The following is a 19040-nucleotide window of genomic DNA, read 5'->3' as shown; positions in this document are numbered from 1 at the left end:
TTTAACTTTATTGATAACATTCATCATTGGTACATTAACTTCAGCGGTAAAGAGATGCTAGAAGTACTCTCTAATCAAACTGCTCCCAGCTTCATAGTCCTATCCCCAAACACCTGATTCATCAAGCAACCGCTTAATGTAATTTCTTTTCTTCCTGGCCGTTGCAAAGTTATGAAAGAAATTGGTATTTTGATCCCCAATTTTAGCCAATTGGCATGGCTACGTTGTACCCAGTAAATTTCTTCATTATCTAGATTTTCTTCTGTCTCCATTAGCAAGATCCGCTACCTATGTCCCGCCTCGTCAAAGATAGGGCCCGACCGCAGCGCTTCCAAATCCGCCTTTAGTTCCTTTAAGCGCCTATGGGGCGCCTTCAATATCGAGCGATCCCATTCATGCATAGTGCATGAACGCTTGCAGTGCGCTCTGCAATGGGTGCCATCGGATTTGTTCGCTCCCAAGCATCACACATTCTCCTCTTGTAGCCACCTAGATTTGAAACAACTCTGATGGGTTCGTTGATGACCCCTCTGTATCACCCTCCATATCAATAAATATCGGTCGATGATCAGATTTTGCATCGCCCAACCAGTTTTCTCCTAGCAATGCTGTTATGACCGATTTGCTTACAAATATAATCTTTGCCAAATCCTAGTCGACTAAAATTTAACAAACTTTTCTTGGTCAAGTCGCTTAAAATAATTCCAATTTTTAATAAATGTTCACAAATTTTACAAAAGATTCTGAACATCCGAAAGTGTTTCCAAATTTCAAAAAGATACTATGAGGAAAAGGAAAAAAAGAAATATACCCAGAAGAAAACGAAACACAGAAAATAACAAATGCAAAAAAAGTTCTCCAAGCTTTCCAAACCGGTAGGAGGCAGCCTATTAGTGCATGGCGCGCGTGCACGTTCGCCCCTACCCGAACCTACATGCGGAATAAGTAGGATCTGTCCTGCTTTTTTTTTTTTTTTTGAGACAAAAGGCAGCTCTGTATATTCATTCAGAGATTTGTTCAGTACCAGCAATGTCCCTGATAAAATCAGGAGACACATTAAACCAGCAAGACCCTACATCATGTTCAGCTGACTTTGCTACAACATGAGCTGCCTCATTACAAGGACGACTAACATGAGCAAAATTACATGACATAAACTTTGGAGCCCTTCTCTTAATATTAAAGACTATGGCGCCTATTTGAGATCTACCCTTCTTTCCACTTTTCACCTTGCTTACCAAACTAGCGCAATGAGAAGCTACAATAATCTGCTGGAAGCCAGTTTCTTCACCGAAGGTTAAAGCATGTCGCATAGCGATAGCTTCGCCCAACTCTAGGTTATCCACATAATCAACAAATCTTCTGCTTGCAGCTAACACTAGACCAAGATGGTTGCGGATGACAACACCAATGCCTATGCGTTTGGTCTGGGCAAAACTCGCAGCATCAACATTAACCAGGACCGACCTAGCCGGCGACGGAGACCACTTTGGGATTGTCGTCTGGTGCTCACGCCTAGTGGATATAGTCGATCTAAAATTGTACAATAAGATGAATTCAACATAAGTTTTGATCTTGCCCATCACGCATGAAGAATGATGCACTTTTCACCATTTCTTATTATGGCACCCTCGATTTGACCGTACGCTAATCATACACGCAAATGCATACGACCAAACTTAAAGACTCACGGAAAGATATACAAGCTTCATATTACAAGCCAGGGGTCTCAAAGGCTAGAATACAAAAGCTCGAGAAACACACGAGTCAGCAGAAGCAACAAATATATGAGTACAGACGTAAACCATGGCAATGCCTTAGAGAAGGCTAGCATAAAAGATACAAAGATCAAACGAGGCGATGCCTCCTACCTTGGAACCTTCTGAACTACTCCAGGTCGTCAGCGTCCTTCACGTAGTAATAGGCACCGTCGGGGTAGCAGTCGTCGTCGGCGGGATATGCCATCTTCTGGGCTCCATCATCTGGTCGCAGCAATTGCATCAAGAGGAAAAGGGAGAGCAAAGCAATGGTGAGCACTCATCCAAAGTACTTACAAGACTAATATCAGAGCTATACTAAGTATGCATCAGTATCAAAGGAATGGGGGTTATATGTGGACTGACTGCAGCAATGCAGGAATAGAGAGAGGGGACTAGTCCTATTGAATACTTGCATCTTCAGCGTCTTGCAGCAATAGACGAGAGTAGAGCAAGTAACGTAATTAAATAATCAGATTGTTGCATCAATATTAATTAAGGTCACACCCAGAGATTCTTCCTCGACTCCGTGCAAGAAAGAAATCCCGGAGCAAACATTCCAGTTAAGTAACAGTTCAAGTTGTATAAGATCGGGGCACAACTTCAAGTCGTGTTGTACCCGTGGACATGATTATTCGAATAGTTAATTTTAATCCCTCCAGGGGTGCACCACAGTACCCAACACACTTGATAAACTCTAGCCGGACACACTTGCCTGGGTCATGCCCGGCCTCGGAATATCAACACGTCGCAGCCCTACCTAAGATCAACAGAGAGGCTAGCCCACCGGTCTAAATCCTATGTGCGCAGGGGTCATGGGCCCATCACCCTTTGCGCTCCTGCACGATGCAAGGGCGGTGGATGCCAGTCCTAGCACCTCTTATACAAGAACAATGCTTATCCGGGCCACTCGGAAGCGCACCTCTCCATTGCTGACGTCCGAAGAGCTTCGGCTAATACCACGACGTCGAGTACCCATAACTTCTCCCATGTGAACGTTAGTGCGAAAAGGTCTCCCGGCCAACTCAGATCAAATACTCAAATCCATTAGCATTTTAATTAATCTCGAGGATGTGTGGCAAGCCAAGACTGCCCCGCCACGCCTCGTCACATTCACGCAGGAACCCACCCGCAACACACCTTTCATGTTCCGAGTACCACAGTCAAGTAACTGTGTGGTTGTAACATCAGAGGGATCCAAGGTATCACCCTCGATGGATTTTGAACGATGTAACCGTCAAGGTGGCCAGGGAGGAATCACCCTCGATGGACCACGCTTGAAGGGTTGTATGACAGAGCCGTTATCGAAGGTGGTGAAGGAGGAATCACCCTCCGAGAACCACCGCCGGTCAACTACACTACAGAGCTAACATCAGGAGTACGTATCGAGGTGTCACCCTCGGTACTCGATAGTAGCTTTGAAGAGTCGTACGACTAAGGGGGGTGTGAGTACTGTGAAGGGTCTTGGCTCGTCGATCAGATGATCGAGACTTGATGAAAAAACAGGGGCAACTGGACTAATGGTCAAAGGCGATCACTACTCCACCTATACTAAGCAGTTTAAAGTGCGGTAGAGTAAAGTAGCAGTTCATCAAAAACAGGCTATGCATCAGATATAGGAGCTAACTACAACAGTAGTAAAATCTAATGCAAGTATGAGGGAGAAAGAAATAAGTGATATAGGAATGATCAAGGGGGGTTTGCTTGCCTTGTTGCTCTGCGACAAAGGGTTGGTCATCAGGTGGGTAGTCGTATCCGGCAGCAGCGTTAGTCTCGGGGTCTACCGGAGAGAACAGGGGGAAGAAATAATAAATATAACGCACAAATGCAACATGATGCATGACATGACAATATGCATGGCTGGGCATGAGCTAACGCAGTATTATTCTTCATGGATAGATCGGGAAAATATCTCACGATATTTCCCGGGTCTGTGGCTACTACCGGACATGCGAAAACGATGAAAAAGTTCCATGTTTGTTATGATAAAGATACGCGACACACGAACGGATAGCGTATCCGGGTTCAACTCATTTTCCTGATCAAGTTTCAAGTATAAAATATTTTCATGTGGGTATGAATTAATTTATATTAAATTTTAAAGTTTATTAATTATTTAAGAATTAAATAGATTTAATTAAATTCATTCAATAGCTATGACATCAGCATTATGTCATGCTGACATCACTCAACAGTCCTATTGACTTGCAATTTGACGAGTAGACACATTTTAATTAGGTTTATTTAACATTAATCAGATTTAATTAAGGGGGGTTGGGCCCACATGTCAGTGTCACATTAGGCTAAACTAATTATTTAACTTAAACTAAGAGAGTCATTAATGCTAATGACCTCGGCCCACATGCCATTTTTTCTAATAAATTAACCATATATTAGTTAAAATAATTAATCTTAATTACTCTTAATTAACTATATAATTATTATTTTTACTTCATTTTTTGTTCTTTTTAACTCTTTTAGAGGGGGTGGGCCCTCTGTGTCATGCCCACAGTGGGATTTTTGCCCCAATAAACTAATAGGGGGGGTGTTAATCCCCCTGGTTAACAGGAAGAGGGACGGGGGTGGGGGGGCTCGAGGACGAGCCGTGGCCAGCAGCCCCCATCGAGGCCAGCGCCAGCGTGGGCAAATGCGACGGCCAGAGGGCCAAGGCGTGCGTGGGGGGGGCATAGCCGGGGTGGGGGTGAGGTGCGTGGCAGCGGTGAGCACGACGCTGGGAGAGCGGCGACGCGGGCGCGTGAGCCGGGACGCAACCAGGGGGCGTGCGAGAGGGTGTGGCCAGAAGGGCCACAGGCCAGGCGGCGCGTGGGTGGTCGCACACGTGCAGTGGCGAGCGTGGCCAGGGTGCGGTGGCGCGGAGCCGGGCACGGCGGCGAGGGAGGCACGGCCGATGGATTGCGGGGCTCGCCGAAGCGAGGCCACCAGAGGAAGGGGGAGGAAGAGGAGAGGAGGAGAGCCCGCTGAGGCTCACCGGCATGCAGGGGATCGGGTCGGGGAGGTGTGAGGAAGCCGACGGGGAAGCGATCCGGTGAGGATGATGGAGAGGAGGACGACACAGTGAAGATGAGGCGACCGGCGGCAACGAGGCGACCGATGGGGACCGACGGCTCATCGGGGTGGTCGGTGCGAGGGTGAGGCGAGGTAGGCAGCCACCATAGGGAGGGGCTCCGTGGGGGAAGGGGGAAAAGTGAGGGGCTGGTGGGGGGATTAGGGTTGGAAGGGGATTATATACCACGTGGGTACAGGTGGGCCGGTTGGGGTAGCTGGGACCGGGCCAATGGGGTGAGGGGATTTCCCTTTTTATTCCTTTTCCTTTTCATTTATTTATATATATATTGTTTTATTCATTTTTAGGACCAATTAGCTTTAGTAAAAATGTGAGAATTGCTCCATTAAATAGTATGCAATATTTAGTACTATCACAAAAGTTTTGGGAGTTTTTAGAATTTAGTTGGAATTGATTTAAATCAAAGGGCATTTATTAATAATTCTTAGCCTGAGTTTTAATTGTTTTGAGGTACTTAAGGATATGATAAAATGTTGGTTCAAATCTTATAAATACTTAGGAATTATTTGCAACCTAAGCATGATTTTTAATTTGAAGTTAGCAGAACTTCTATATCCACTTTTGAAATGAATTTGAATTGCAAAAGAATTTGAATCAGAGTTTGAATCCAACCATGATCATAACTGAGTTAGCAAAAAGCATTAGTTTAATCTTAGCCATCATTGTAGCTTAATCACAGTGATTACTGTAGCATAATCTGGGATGTCACACTTATGTTGTTACGATTCTCCCAAATGTGCCAAATTGCTAGAGCAAGAATAATTGAATGGAGACGTGATGCATTAGAAATCTAGTTCAATAACCATTGTTGCATATGGACAAAACTATTCAGATTTAGTGATATATCGAATGATTTCTTTAGCTCCGCCCATATTTCTTTCACATAGTGGCAAAGCAGAAAACAATGTTCCATTGTTTCAAAATTGTTATAGCATGTGCAGTCATACTTTGTTGGGATTGATCGCTCGAGGAGCAGGACACCGGTAGGAAGGCAATTTTGTTGGGATTGATCGCTGAGCAGGACACCGGTAGCAGGTCATTTCCTAGAGCGGCTCGAGCGGAGACCTAGCTTTCGTCGCCGCTGCCACCCCCATTCTCCCTTCCCTTCGCTGTCGTCCGCTCACGCCCACGGCAAAGCCCGTCGGCAGGATCTGCTCGGCTGCGGCCTCCCCTGGGTAGCTTGGAGGTGGGAGCGTGTGGCCGTGGGCACAGAGGACCGAGCTCCGGGCAGTGTGATTGGAGGCGCCTCGGCGTGGAGGTCCAGGGCTCGTTGGCAGCGCGGGCGTGAGTGGACGCGGTGTCGGTACCGGATGCACGGGAGGCATGAATCTGGCTTGTATGGGCGCTGTTGCAGGCCATCGTCGGTCCGTGCAGCATGGGGCTGTGGCGTGGCGCGACAGAGCGCTGCAGTGGCACAAAGAGGCGATGCCGGAGGTGTGTGCGTAGGGAGGGGCATGCGTGCAAGGCCTGGCTGCGCGGGGCGGCTGGGAGGCCCACGATGCGATGGTTTGGGGGACGTGGTGTCGCTGGTGTTCGGATCGTGGCAGCCATGTTCGGAGCGGCTGCACGGGATGCGACAAGGGCGTGGAAGGTGCGCATCATGAGGCACGGGTGGCGGATCTGCCCCCCCCCTCACCAACCCCGCGGCGCGGTTGCTGCCCTAACGGGGCCTATGGTGGAGGGAGTTGAGCGGCCTATACGATGCTTGAGCGACGGCTTCCGTCGTGACAGGCGCGGCCGGTGTGTCTGCGTGCTCTCGCATCGCGTGGACGCCCCTGGGATGCGCGGATCGGAGGCCCATGGCAGCGAGGAAGTGCGCTCCAGCAGCGTGTGAAGCGGATCCGGTCTTCGGCCGTCGGTGATCTCCGTGAGGTGCGGTTGGCTGCGACGGATCTTGGTGCTTCTTCGTCGATGGACAACTTCAGCAGTGGTAATGTTTGATGGGTTTGCCGATGCCAATGCGGGATGATGTGCGGCTGAGGTGGTGTGGATCTTGGTGAAAACCATGTCTTGACCTAGTGTCGTGACCATCAATGTTGGCGGCTGTGGTCGTCGTAGACCTTCATGAAGGCATCCTGGCTTTGTTCTCCCAACCCTCCTGCGTGGATCTGGCCATTTCGGCCTTTCCGTGAGGAAACCTTGATTTGTGATCGGACGATGACGGCGCCTTGTTGTTGTTGTATTCCCTCTTGGGGGCTTCGTCTTGGGAGCTTGGCGTCGGCGAGCGGCACCGTTGGTTGGCGGTTGGCGGCGGGCGTGGCGCCCAGGCTTCTGTGGCAACGATGATGGTGGGAGCGATGTCGGCGACGCGACAATGGTTGCGGTAGTCGGCTCTTCTTTGGCATGTCCATAATTTTACCTCGGCTTATTTGTTGCTATGGAGTCGAAGCTGCAGTGGCAGGGCCCTGTGATTTACGATGAATGGCTGCAGGTAGCCCATTCGGCGATCTCCCGTGACGCCAGCCGTGCCTGGTTTTTCTTGCAGTTTTTTCCATGAGAGTCAGAGTTGTGTCGTCTGGTCGTATGTGGTTGAGATTTTGACATAGATCTTCATGCAGCTTCACGTGTCCACTATAATGTGGATCATGTGTCACGCAAATTATATCTTTGAAATAGTATTCACACTCATGTGTTAGGCAAATTATATCTTTGTTCTATAATTTAAGTCCCACCACCTGTCTAACTAATGTCAAAGTTAAATCTAAAAACATGCATATTGGTTATAAACTGGAATAAAGGGAGTAACTTTTATTATCGTTTGCTAAGATGCTTTGTAATTTCTACCAAAAGTTTTATCAATTTCTTAGTTCTAACACAAAAATATCTAATACGAACTACTATTTCTTAAATACACATTCGTAACTTTCTAAGTAACTTGATTAAGTCATGCCATAAAAAGACTCTGTTTAACTCCTAATTAAGTTTTTTACTGCATAACATCTCCCAGATTAATTACCATGAGTTACTGATAGCACCAGAGTTGCTGAAATCGAATTCATGACATCTCCTACCTATAAAAATCACCCAACACCTCCTGCTCCAGCATCACGAGCAAACCATCCTCCTCTCAAGCGCAGCAACCAAATTCCTTCTCGTGCTAGCTGTTCAGCAATGGCTCGTCTGATGGCAGCGTTCGCCACCCTCCTTGTCGTCCTCGTTGTCGCTGCCGCTATCACGCCCGCACACGGCGGCCGCCCTCTGGTGTCTGGCAGGAACGTGCAACCCATCGACGTGCCCTTCTCGACGGTCGAGCCTCCTTCGTCGTCCAAGCCGGCGGGCGTTGCGGCGGGGCTCCATCGACACTTCGACATCTCGATGGTCGAACAACCAGCGGATGGCCCCGCGGCGGCGTACTACTATGGGATCGACTGCGACTACAAAGTGCCTATCACCGGGCAGTAGGGGCGGCCGGGCGGGGAGTGTGGTGATCAAGCATGCATGTAAGACGTAATCAACAGTAGCTACGGCTCAATTAGCATGCGAGTGGTTATTTGGGGAGTGTGGTGATCAAGCATGCATGTAAACGACCTTACACATATCATCCATGAATGAATGGCTTATAGTAATTCAATCGCATGATTTTAACTACAAACTTTGCTTCGGTACACCCCTAGAAAAGTTTACGGATTTCGATCCAGATTAATGGGGGGAGATTAGAACAAAGGTGGAGATTAGAAGGAACCCTTTCAATCAAAAAAGGGTAATGTAGTCTTTTGCATCATAATCAGTCTATTCAATAAGTTTGATCTAGAGGATAATATGGCGATACCTTTTTTAAGTAACTTTAAGATTCATGCAAACTTTTAAGGAACTGTGTACCGAAGCAAAACTCACTAATCACAATGTCATTTTGTGATGCTTGTAATTTTGATTTTATGAAAAATATAATAACCTCACTTTTGCTCATTTGTCACATTGCCCTGATGATTCACGTGTGATGCCTCACGATCTTGAGTTCGTCAACATGGGCTCGGGAGCAGCTGTAGCGCGATTGCCGAATTTGTATTACTGTTCTTGATTTTATCTTTTATCTTTCTGATATCAGTAATATCATGTTCTATTTTCTTAATTTGTGCACACTTTTATTTGCAAGATATGCAACCACGTGCCGTAAAAAAAATCAACAATTCTTGTCGGGAGTCATTGGCTTGCTTGTCGTTGCAGAAGGATAGAGTTGTCTGATTAATTAGCAGAGCGAACATAAAACATGTGTAAACGCTATTCTTCATATACATTTTGTGAAGGTTGCAAGTTGGAGTCTTTTTGGATGAATCATTGGTTGCTTAACTTTGGCCCTAATTAAAGACTGTTTATGCTAACATGTACTTCATCTGTCTTAAAATAAACATCTCAATCTTAACATAACTTTGTATTAGAATTAATATAAAATTAAGACAATTATTTTTAAACGAAGAGAGTAGTTAGCACCGGAAAGACAAGTTGGCCCTAACTATAGTTGGAAGGTTAACACTGTGCAACCTCTGCCATGCTTTGAGCTTGGGCCCAAGTGCCTTGAAAACAAAGCCTGCCGTAGCCATCAGTTGAAGTTGTCGAGAACTCTTCCTATAAAATTTCCTTCCTTGTGACGTATATATATATATACCAGTATAAAGAAGGCATAATACCACATGGGTTGTCCGACAATGACCCTACCCACCTCCTGAACCCATAGCAATAACTTAGCCAACGCAGCCCATATATACTTCTCTTTCACTCCTACATGCTCAAAACTGCTTATTCTCTTTTTCTAATCATAGCATATAAATGTTGTATATCGGACAATACTGGAAAAGAGAGATGATGAGTTACAAGTGCAAGACAAGTTACATATGGACTTGCTATCAAGCAAACAGTGATGCGTTTTGGGAATGGATGGCGTCAGAAGAAATTATCTTAGTTGCGCGTTCTTTGTCCGTTCATTTCTACTCTGACTAGGATCAGGCTGGATGTCTTCCAAAGAACTTCCGGATCCATGGGACACCACAGCATGCAGGAGGATACACTCTGGGCATCAAATTCGACCTGACTTGTGATCAAGTAGCATGTCTGAGTTTTTTTTTTTTGGAAATGGAGGCTTGACCTCCGGCCTCTGCATCAATCGATGCATGCAGCCATATTATTAAAATAACAAAGTATAATTCAAGTTTCAAAACAAATTGCATCTCGCAATGAAAAAAATAAAAATAAAAGAGCGAACTGCCACATCCGGCGAAAATAATAGATTCCGATGCCTATACACCTAGTCTATTGCTAACATGTCATCCAAATCGGTTGAAGATAACCCGTGCGGCCATCTCCCATCGGTTGCACCCAATATCCATAAGCTCCCTGGAGTCCACATGACTGAGTAATGACCACGTATGGATCCAATAAGTTGCTCTGTAAATGACCTGCAAAAAGTTATTGAATTTGTTGCCATTAAAAATCAAGTCATTCCTGGTGTTCCATATAGCCCAAAATAGAGCACATACTCCAATCCTAATCAGTCTAGAAATTCGCACGTCTACTCCATTGAGCCACGTTGCGAATATCGCATTAATGCATGTAGGTGGGGGCACATTAAAAGCTATATGCACCGTGCGCCAAAGTAGTTTTGCAAGAGGGCAATGTAAGAACAGATGTGTTATTGTTTCATCCTGGTCACAAAAACAACATTTAGCTCTGCCTCTCCAACTACATTTAATTAGATTATCTTTGGTCAAAATCACACCTTTGTGCAAAAACCACATGAAAATCTTGATTCTTAGGGATACTTTGACTTCCCAAATGTGAATTGATCTAAGAAAAGGTCATGTGTTAATCAGATCCGTATACATGGACTCCGTATACATGGACTTCACAGAGAAGCTGCCATTCCGAGATAATATCCAACGAATCTTATCCGGTTGGACAGATAATTGTACGTTCATAATCCTTCTTACCAAATGCAACCATGCCTCCCAACGTACTCCTACTAACGACCGTCGGAAGTTTATATTAAGAGGAGTCGATTGTAACACTGTGGACACATAGTCATGCTTACGTTGAACAATATTGTAAAGCATGGGGTATTGTAGTGCTAGCGGAGTATGTTCAAGCTAAGTATCTTCCCAAAATCTTGTTGATGCACCATTCCCTACAATAAATTTCACCCTCTCGAAGAAATTGATCTTAATCTTCATTAACCCTTTCCAAAAAGGAGAGTCATCAGGTCTAGCAGTAGCCTGCGCTAGTGATTTTGAGCTCAGGTATTTATTCTTAATTATTTGAATCCACATTTCTTCTGTCTCTGTGGATAATCTATACAACCATTTACTGAGTAGACATCTGTTTTTTACTTCCAGATTCTCTATGCCCAATCCCCCTGGTCTTTGGGTCTGCAAATTATATCCCAATGCGTCAATCTGTATTTCTTCTTATTATCATCACTTTGCCAAAAGAACCGCGATCTGTAAAAATCTAATCTTTTTCGTACCCCTACGGGTATCTCAAAGAAAGACAATAAGAACATGGGTAGGCTTGTTAACACCGAATTAATTAACACCAGCCTTCCTCCATAGGACATAAGCTTACCCTTCCAGCAGCTTAATTTCTTTTCAAATCGTTCTTCAATGCATTTCCACTCTTTAATTGTTAGTCGCCTATGATGAATCGGAATCCCGAGGTAGTTAATTGGAAGTGCTCCTATTTGACATCCAAATAACTGTCTATAAGCATCCTGCTCCTCTTTTGCTTTTCCAAAGCAAATGAGTTCACTTTTGTTAAAGTTTATTTTTAACCCTGACAGTTGTTCAAATAAACATAACACCAATTTCATATTAATCGCTTTCTGCATATCATGCTCCATGAAAATAATTGTATCATCTGCATATTGTAAAATGGAAATCCCCCCATCAATCAGATGTGGAATTAAACCACCTACACGACCCATGTGTTTGGCCCTATCAATGAGTATCGTCAACATATCTGCTACTATGTTAAACAACACCGGAGACATTGAGTCACCCTGCCTTAACCCCTTATGCGTTTGGAAGTAGTGACCAATGTCATCATTTACCTTCACTCCTACACTCCCTTTGTTGATGAAAGTATCAACCTGCTTTCTCCATCTTTCATTGAATCCTTTCATCCTTAAGGCTTATTGCAGGAAAGACCATTTGACTTTATCATAGGCTTTCTCAAAGTCCACTTTAAAAATAACTCCGTCTAGTTTTTTCTGTGCATTTCGTGGACCGTTTCGTGCAGGACAACCACACCCTCCAAGATGTGTCTCCCTGGCATAAACGCCGACTGTGTTGGCTGAACCACAGAATCTGCTATCTTCGTTAATCTATTAGTGGCAACCTTTGTGAAAATTTTGAAACTGACATTAAGCAAGCAAATCGGTCTAAACTGCTGTATACACATAGCATCCGCCGTTTTTGACAACAGCGTAATTGTTCCAAAGTTAAGGTGGAATAACTGTAATTGTCCATTGAACAAATCTTGGAACATAGGCATGAGATCCCCCTTAATCAGGTGCCAACACTTTTTATAAAACTCTGTCGGAAACCCATCAGGTCTCGGCGCTGTATTTTGTTTCATGCTAGTAATTGCTTCATACACCTCTTTTTCTGTAAACGGGGCTGATAAAACCTCATTCTCCTGTTCATTGAGTTGAGATATATCGTTAACCTTGTTTTCATCTAAGGATATCGACGACTCCCTAGGTGCACTAAAAAGACTCTTATAATATTCAGAAATATAAGATTTTAAATTCTCATGTCCTATAATTGTTCACCGTCAAATTCCGTGTCAAGAAAAAAATCTTATATTTCTGAATATTGATGAAAAAAATCTTATATTTCTGAATATAAGATTTCTCACTATGTCTGAGCTAAGCTGAATGAGCTATTGAAGAGGATCTTGATGCCATTCTCTACTACCTTGTCCAGAAATATAGTGAGTATCAAGAAAAAAAGAAGGCAACATCAGTTCTGGCAACCCGGCCACAACTCTACCAATACTTTGCACGTAAGAATATTAGAAGGAGTACATTACATATTAAAAAATAAATGAAAGTTACTACACAGAAGCTAAAAATTAAGTGGTCATGTTAACTCGTGCAACTCAGTGTTGCTGCTGCTCGAATTTATTTATTTATTTTGGAAAGAAGAATATATTAATATCGCGAAGATATTAATTACACCCGGCCTGTACACCAACAAGATGTATTAAAGACATCCAGGATACACACAGCCTGAAAAGAAAAGAAAAAAGAAAGGGAAAAAATAAATGCCTCGTCACAGTGATCAACTCCTCTCAACAGCAACACGGAAACCACCACCAAAGACAACACCCGGAAAACATAAGAGGTCTCCAAAACGACGTTTTCAAGAAGGAAACATCGCACAAGCGCCTCCGTAACACGATCCAAGATCTTAGATCTTCACCATGAAGAAAGTTCGAGCTCTCAAAATAATACCTTCAGCAAGGCAATTATCAGACATAACCAATAAAGAGCAGACCTTAGGTTAGCAGTTGTCGAAAACTGTTCCTATAAAATTTCCTCCCTTGTACCAGTATGTTTTTCCGAACACGGGGCAAAAGCTTCGCTCGCTCCATTAATTAAGAATAGGATTATTGCTTAGTTAATTATGAAAAAATGGGTGAAAACCTGTACAATCACAGCCAAGCCCACTGAAAAACACCATCCCATGGCCCTCCCATCTCACACAAATCAACAGCGACCCACTTTGCCAAACTAGCCAGCATCCCACCATATTGTTGATGAGAAGAAGTCACGACTACTATAGGAGGAGCAGATCCGGGACACTCCCGCAATGTGAAGATGCATGCCCCCCACCCCCACAAGACACGTGCTCAATGCGACTCATGATACACCGACAAGCAACGTGACACGAGGTCAAACACACTCGTACTTGTTGAACTCTCGGTGCCACCACCCTGTCGTTCCCTACATGTAGACGTCGTCAAGGTTCTTCCTTCTGCCTCTGCCTCTTGCCTTTGCTCGTGTACCGGGGTGAAAACCCAAATTCCTCCAGATTGGCATCATCATGGAGGTGTCGCCTTTGGTGAGCGTGGGAACATGGTGGGCCCGTCTTGGTTGGGTGGTGTCCGGTGGCAGTCTCGATCGGGATATTCCGGGGAAAAACACAGACCTGGATCTACCGGATCGGACGATAACGGCGCTGAAGGCTTCGTTCTCCCTTCTAGGGGCATCGTCTTGGAGCAACTGCTGGCTAGAGGGGACAAGAGAAGGGGCGGTGTTACATCTACCACAAGGCCGACGAAGGATCATCTCGGTGGCATGGTGTTGTGGAGTTTTGGCGACGGGTGCATGTGGATGGATGCGTGCAGGTTGATGGCGTTGTCTGACGTCATGGTGATGTCAACGGCAGACCTGGCAAAGTTGATGCGTCCATTCTTGCTCTGGAGATAGATCGGTGAAAGACGATGGTGGTGGCCTCTAAGAGTGCGACGTACCGATGTGTGCCCCAGCCCAGCAACAAGGCTTGGTCGGGGCTTCCGGCTTTAGATGCTAGACTTTGGTGTGATGTTTGTTTGATATTCTGTTCGGATATTACGCACCCCTTCATCAAGTGGATAAGAGTAGCAAAAGATGTTGCTAAGATGATGACTTCAGACTGCCTGACGTATTATTTTGTAAGAATTTTATGAATAATTAATAAAATGACTGCATGCATTGTTGAGATGCAGATGCAGAGGGCAGGGGCCATCTTTAAAAAAAAGGAAAATACCACACTTTTTGCATGCTTTGCACATGTTGATGCTGCTGTAATAGCTTCTCTCGGTCTCAAAGCATAAGACTATCGACAGAAGCCTCAACAACTCCACCCATCTTCCACCCATATTACTAACTCAGCCAACCCACCCGCAAAAAAGACACTCAACCAACCCATCCCTTATATATATGCAACTCTTCCGTTTTGAACTGCCCAAGGTGTGTATTTTTCTTATCTAGTCCAAAGTCCAGGTTCTACACTAATATTTTAATCTCAACATAGAGATTTTGTCGGTTGAACAATACTAAACAAGAGAAATCGTCTGTTGCAAGAGAAACAACAGTTACATATGAGTTTTTGTGTTGTTGCGTGGAACATATATGAGCCTACTATCAAGCAAATGTTGACGAGTTTGAGAATGGAGGGCATCAGAACAAATTATCTTAGCCAATGCATCAGACTGGTTATCCTGTGCTTGCCTACTTGACTAGCCTGATGCTTTATGTCTGCTGTCTTGATGGGTCACATGTACTAGCATACCTCACAGGATACATTTCGGACATTGCAATCAGATTTCACTGTGATCCACTCATACGCCTAAGTTACATAGACGGAGTGAGCAAGATGTATATCATTCTTCTCTTGTTTCCATCTAGAAGGCTCTTTGCCCTGCCCAAAATTGTAATTGGACAACATGCATGTGTAAAATATACACATACCAAATCAAAAGAGTTAAATTAAGGTTCATAGCAAGGATAAAAAAAAATCTAGTAATAATTCTTTGTATCGAGCACACAAAAAATAGGTTTGTATAGACCAGAGAACCATAGCGAATGGTTTTATTTCACAATTAGCATAAATCAATGTGTCTTATGTAATGGGTTATTCTTTTCATAAGTACGGTATTGTTTCCATTGACTAGAAAGTTGCTCCTACTAGTAGAATAATAATAAAAATCGACAAAAAATAAAATACGTTTACACTGCATTGAAACACTTTCTAGTTCAACTAAAATTTGCATGCTACACATTATATTTTCATTTCCGTCGACCAAAAAGGTTGCTTTCGTGTCAACCGGAGATCATATCAGTAAGAAAATAAACATGAACTTTATATTCAACCTAGAGAAAATGTGCTTCAAATGAACAGATAATATTTGCTTCGAAGGAACAAATAACTGTTTGAGTGTCATATTAAATTGCTTCTGACGTTACAAAGATTCTTCCTACCTGTTACTTCCAAATGAAAATATAATTTGTTTACAAGGAAAATGACACATAGTTGCAAAATATGGGTATCTGCTTTCGTACAACGGAAGATTGAGAGAGCTAGGTATTGTGTCATGGAGGGAGGTTGTCGACGAAGTTAGCTGCGGGGATGTACGTCGGAGCATGGCCGAGAGGCGGTGGACGCAATCGCCGATGGGGCTGTTGAGTGAGGCAGCTTAAGGAAACACTAGCAGGTGGAAGGCGCGGCGGCACGCCGCACCCGTGTTTGAGTGATTTGGTAAGGATGATTTTTAGTTGCATTTAAAATGGATTTTATGGAAGAGATTACATTGTAAAGCTGCACTGTTGATTTGTCATAGCATGGATACATGTCCATCATCTTAACATCAACTCTTGGCCTCTTTAATGAAGCAATGGGCCTAAAAACCCATTGCCTTAACGTAGGAAAGCCTCTTTGAGTAACACATGGACATTGACCTCTCCACACTAAATTAATCAAGTGTGTATTCTTATGCATGTCTGGAAGTCTAAAAGTATATGGATCTTGTGCTTTTAAAAATATTTGGGTACAACTAAGATTTCCCCCTCCCAATGGCTTCTGTTATGCGCAATAATTAATGAAGTTTATACGCTCACCTTACAACTTCTTATACAATAGAAATATACCTATGCTCCTCTGTCCTACAACTTTACCAATTCAGTTTGACCATTCATACCACCAATGGTTTCGTCTTCATCGTTTTTCTTGGGTGTCAATTATATCTATAGAACATATGGGCCGCCACCCACATTGAAACTTATGTAGATGTCAGCATCCATGGAAGTAAAACAAAACATAGAGGTTTGCCTTGTGCTGGTGGATCTTTCACCTGTGCGCCCAGAGGTCTGAAACTATTATACATGGTTGCTTGGGCCAGGGAATCCGCACCGTTTGTACTATGGTGAAAAAAATGGTGGTGAGATTACTCGGTTACTTCATCAATGGCTAGCTATGACGAAGTGGTTCTTGGTTGTTGTCTTGGGAGGTGGAGAATTTGCTGGACATAGGATTCTTCATAGAAGCATGATGATCCCAAATAAGGATTCTCTTATCATGATTTACAACAGATCTTGCAGCAGGAACAAAAGGAGTAGCAGCAGGGGGTGAGTAAAGGACTAAAAACAAACAGGAAAAAAATGGCAGCAATGATAATGTAACTTTGTTATCTCCATACGGTGAAAGTTTGAGAAAATCTTGTTTACTGATAACTCAGGGGATACTTGTGCAGAGACAAACATATCAGAAAGTAAATGGACACCATTGTTCTTACTCCAAAAACCAAATAATAGCAGTCATAGGCATCATGGTTATTCTTGGTTTAGTAAACTTCAGAAAAGATTGAAACAAAATAACCGAGCCTTTATTGCAGGCAAGCAACGATCTACACTTGTTGACGTATTGTTATTCTCGTCAATGACTCATACAGTCTGACGTATTACAATAGCTATCTTTAAGAAATAAATACCTTGAAACTGGTACTGTGACATGACATCTAAGATAGTAATGTGTGTCATCTTATGGTCGTCCCTTTTTCCAGCAATCCTTGTAGCTCATGTAGCACCAATCTCTTGTGGAGATAAATTCAGAAATCTGAATTGCGAGCTCATACTGTGTGTCCTATAACAATGAAAAACATGCATAATGGACTGTAAATATTGGAGATGCAAAAGAAAATGTACATAGTAAGCAGTATCTGTTACGGTAATTATTTAATGGTCCCTTGTACGATGATATTGTTGGATCACTATAGTATGTGCCATAGTAGTTGTGTCAGTAGTATAATATGTGTCATAGTAGTTGTGTCAGTAGGTTAATGTTAATTTTGGCTCACGCCTTACCACTCTATTTGGCGAGGCATGTTATTGGTTCTTCATATGACACTAACACATTATCATTTTATAAGACAATAATACATTATCATTGTGGGCTTTGCATCACAGTGATATGCTAATACGGCTGAAGATGAATATTTTTTCTAAAGAGACTGAGCCATAATCATTAATTCAACAACATTTGCAAATTTCTATATAAGTTGTTTATTTGTTCACGTAATGGGGCATCAATGGACATTATTAAATGCTAAAAGTAAATTATATATTGGTTGACTTGAGAGCATGTCATCTCGATCAATGCACTCCTTTAAGGCTGAAGTAGATCAAATTGTGGGAAGGAGAAATTCTCCAGCTGAGGAGCAACTGGCTTTGCGAACGTCCGTTCGGTGATTCACTGATTTGTATTTCTGTTTCGCACTGTAGAGATCGGAACGCTCAACCCTATACATTGATTCTTCTTTTAGTTGATGTCTCAATTAGTTGATAATTTTTGCTGTCAGTAACCTTTCCATTGTAACCTGTGAACCACATATAGAGCAAAATAAAAGATCTTGAACTCATAAGCACGATGTAGTCCGTGTTGTAAAACCTTGCGATCTACCAGAAGGAAGTCAAACTCATAAAGCACGGTAGAATCTGGGCTCGAAATCCTTGGAGCCAGACTGTGTTTCCAATACTTGGACTGCATGGACACATCCCTTAATAGCGGTTCTTCCAATGTGTCGACTTGTTGGAAGCTGCAATATAGTGCCTGCATGACAAAACATGAAATAGAATTGCAGGCATGTAGTTGAGACCTTGTTGGAAGCTGCAGTATATTTGCTGCATGACAGAACATGGAACAGAGTTGCAATATATTGTCTGTCTATTGTATAGTACATCCAGTAATTTTATCAGGGAAACGGTATATCCAGTAATTAATACCATAGGGCCGATGCTTTCTCATGTATCAGGATGAATGGAGCAGGTAGTTTCGTCAAACTATGTACTTACTTTTTAGTACTGTTTTGGAAAACAATTTATCCAATTACAATACTCACTTTTCAGATTATATCTATATCATAGAGCTACAAATTTTAACTTGTGCTTCACAGAATTACATACCTAAGTGCGCCATTTTTTGTTAATAAAATCTGAGCAAAGTACCCTCCAAATTCGCCTCTTTCTCCTTGTCGTAGCCTGCATCAACACACAAATCAATATGGTTGCATCATTAGAAGGCACGGTCAGGGTAGCGTGCCGAATAGCAAGGCATCAGGGGCACCACGGTTAAATTAAATATGTGCGTATCCAGCGCGTAGCAGGGAAGAGAAATCAAGAAGGAACACAACGATCAACAGCCGGCTCCAACATGGTGGCACGGTCGAGTTGA

The 19040-nt window shown here is 43.4% G+C and overlaps 1 protein-coding gene across 1 annotated transcript; it reads right to left on the bottom strand.

Annotated features, from left to right (window-relative positions):
- Positions 1-1596: 1596 nt before the first annotated feature.
- LOC123397199 lies at positions 1597-6298 on the bottom strand. The gene is made up of 4 exons (XM_045091841.1): positions 5967-6298; positions 4747-4970; positions 3466-3537; positions 1597-1982 (listed from the first exon to the last, which is right to left on the bottom strand). Exons 1-4 carry the CDS (start codon positions 6296-6298, stop codon positions 1888-1890), a joined length of 723 nt encoding a protein of 240 aa, XP_044947776.1. The 3' UTR covers positions 1597-1887.
- Positions 6299-19040: the final 12742 nt, after the last annotated feature.

This window comes from Hordeum vulgare, chromosome 5H (genome assembly GCF_904849725.1).
Source record: "Hordeum vulgare subsp. vulgare chromosome 5H, MorexV3_pseudomolecules_assembly, whole genome shotgun sequence".
NCBI lineage: Eukaryota > Viridiplantae > Streptophyta > Magnoliopsida > Poales > Poaceae > Hordeum > Hordeum vulgare.
The sequence above is the reverse complement of the archived record's forward strand: the minus strand, read 5'-3'. Positions and strand labels throughout refer to the sequence as shown.

What these genes read in the sequence shown, in the direction of transcription:
- LOC123397199 (XM_045091841.1), bottom strand. Translation starts at nt 6,298, where the DNA reads ATGCCCCTCCCTACGCACACACCTCCGGCATCGCCTCTTTGTGCCACT. An exon ending in ACCCGATCCCCTGCATGCCG is followed by an intron (nt 3,538 to 4,746) that starts GTGAGCCTCAGC and finishes TCTCTCCGGTAG; the next exon opens with ACCCCGAGACTAACGCTGCT. An exon ending in CTTTGTCGCAGAGCAACAAG is followed by an intron (nt 1,983 to 3,465) that starts GCAAGCAAACCC and finishes TGCTGCGACCAG; the next exon opens with ATGATGGAGCCCAGAAGATG.